At 47.3% G+C, this 2,468-nt stretch overlaps 1 protein-coding gene across 1 annotated transcript; it reads right to left on the reverse strand.

Moving 5' to 3' along the window:
* Window positions 1-803: 803 nt before the first annotated feature.
* On the reverse strand, window positions 804-2,462 carry LOC110314663 (mast cell protease 2-like; the record flags this gene model as incomplete). Its single annotated transcript, XM_021188917.1, has 4 exons — window positions 804-947; window positions 1,346-1,600; window positions 1,785-1,920; window positions 2,419-2,462. Coding segments are annotated over 4 exons (579 nt in total), but the record flags the coding sequence as incomplete, so codon positions are not given.
* Between the last annotated feature and the right edge of the window lie 6 nt (window positions 2,463-2,468).

Raw genomic sequence — 2,468 nt, forward strand, 5'->3', positions numbered from 1 at the left:
GTTGCTCAAAGCAAGTCTAGAGTCACCATGGGAAGTACTACTTCATGCTAAGTACTGGAGGTCTCTTTCCAATGATGGCTACTTCTGCCCTGTGTCTTGTTCCAGAAAGTGCTGATGCTCTCCTGTGGTGACTGCTGCAGCCACAGCCATGGTTCAAGGACCTCTGAGGGCAGGCTCTCCTCTAGCTGCAGGTGCATTATTGAGAGCTCAGATGAAGATGGCAGCGTAAGTTTTGGGGACACGAGCTCTCAACAACCAAATCTGACCTAGACATGGAATTTCCTGTGCTGTGTGGAAAGATACAGTGTCTGTGGCATGGGGTTGTGGGGAGAAGAGTGGAGAGACAAGGAGGGAGAAAATGAGAAGAAAGGACAGTGGAGGAGAAGAACTGAATAGTGCACACTACACTGGATATAAAATATTGCTCTATACACACAAACATGCTAGACAACATTAAGTCATCCACAGTGGCCTACCATATGCTAGGAAGTCAGTAGTCAAGATTGTTAACATGGCAAGAGAGTAGCTCAAATCAACTCTTCATTGTGCTTATAGAGAGGGACTGAGTGATTTGAGCACAACATGGAGTCACACAGGTGCAAGAGGTTATGCCTTTATTGAAGTGCATTACAGGTAACAATCCATCATCACAGACTTATGCATCTTGAGATTGTCTTGGGGACAGGCTGGAGACAGGCTAGGGACAGGCTTGGTGCAGGCTGGGGACAGGCTGGGATGAACTCAAGTGGCACCAGATGTACTTGGGCTTGGAGAGTCTGACTCAGGCAGGTCAGGTTTTTCAGCTACTTGCTCTTTAAGACTTTATTTATCCAGGGAAGGTATTCGGAGATTCGGGTGAAGACTGCAGGTGGCTTTTCGTTTGAATTCACATAAGATGCAATACCTTGGGCCATACCAGCACACACTAGAGGTCCCCCAGAGTCTCCCTGTAGGTGAGAAAAATCAGACTATGAGCAAAGATTGCTTTCACCCAACTTCAAANGCCATGCCCTAGCTAATCCCAGATTGAAGTAAGAAGTCCTGGCTCTCTGTTATTCCTAAGTTAGGGAGTTCATGATTGATTCCCCCCACCCCTCACTGGCCTTACCCCATTGCTAACATGTCTCCCTGTACCCCCTTCCTGTCTCATATCTAGCCTCATGGGAAAGTTGCAGGAAGGGCTTGAGAACAGGGAGATGAAACAGAGTAGAGATTTTATTTCCCAAAGTCACAGAGTTAGAAGCCTAAGAACACAGGAATCAGTCACTGCCATGGGGAGATGTTTGACACACTTCCTCCTTGGTGCTGTTGTCTGAAGTGGGAGGAAAAGCAGGTGTGTACTCACTTTGTATATAGATTTTGATGTTGAAGGACTGCCCACGCAGAGCTGGAGATGATCGTCGTAATCCGTGTGCACTTTACAGGCCTCTTTATCCATGATTCTCAGTTCAGCCTCTCTCAGGGTATCTGATGGAGGTTTATTCTCTCCAGTGTGCCCCCATCCAGCTGTCCAGCACATCTTCCCAGGCTTGAGAATGTCAGAGGGACTAGGCAGGTGAATTACATTCACAGCAGGAGTCAACTCAGCTTTGTTTTGTAGCTGTTGGGGGAAGAAGAGAAGAGATATCAAAGTAGTGAAGGATGCTTGGACAAGGGGCCATTCCACTTGGAAATTCAGTAGTGATTTCAGAGGAAATGATTTGGGGAGGAAAAAATTTGAAGGCCTGAGCCTGGAGGAGATTTAAGAATGTGAGAGTAAAGCAGTGCAATAAAAATAACGGCACCTTCAGTAACATGATGTCATTGAAACCCGAATCCTTTTGGAACATTGGGTGAACGATTTGTTTTTCAGTTTTTATTGTCTGCTGTGTGGATTCTTCCATGTTTATGTTATGAGCTCCAAGGGTGACCGTGATTTCTCTGTTGACAGAGAAAGAAGCAGTGAGTCATGCTTCTCTTAGGTGGGGGACTCCTTCCCAGGAGAAGGGCACCAGGGTCTAGGTTCTGTCCCAGTGCAGAATGAGAGAGACTAGAGATGGAGCTCCCAGGACCACAGCCTTGCCAGATGGACGCAGCTCAGAAAACACAGGACTGAGTCCTCTGGTGACACCCCACACCCAATATTTGGATTGGACCCATGCCTTTGCACTTTGCAAATTGGCACTCTACATTGACTTACATCCCACACCATGTCTGAGCTCTGGTGACACCAGGGAATGCCAGAGGGGTAGTTTTCCTCCTGACTAGAGCCCTGCTTAAAGCTCTGAACTCTAAAAATGGAAACCACACATCAGATGGTCCAGTACGTGACCCTGTGCTCCCCTTTCCTCTCAGTGTAAGAAGAGCCCATCTTGAAACTTCCTCAGGCCTCTGCTGCTCTGGTTCCTGCATTTCCTCCTAGGAAGAGAAGCCTCTTACCTTCCTCTACAGTGTGCAGCAGTCATCACAAATTGGGGGTCTATGAGAAA

Source organism: Mus pahari, unplaced genomic scaffold (genome assembly GCF_900095145.1).
Source record: "Mus pahari unplaced genomic scaffold, PAHARI_EIJ_v1.1 scaffold_15357_1, whole genome shotgun sequence".
In the NCBI taxonomy this organism is placed as follows: domain Eukaryota; kingdom Metazoa; phylum Chordata; class Mammalia; order Rodentia; family Muridae; genus Mus; species Mus pahari.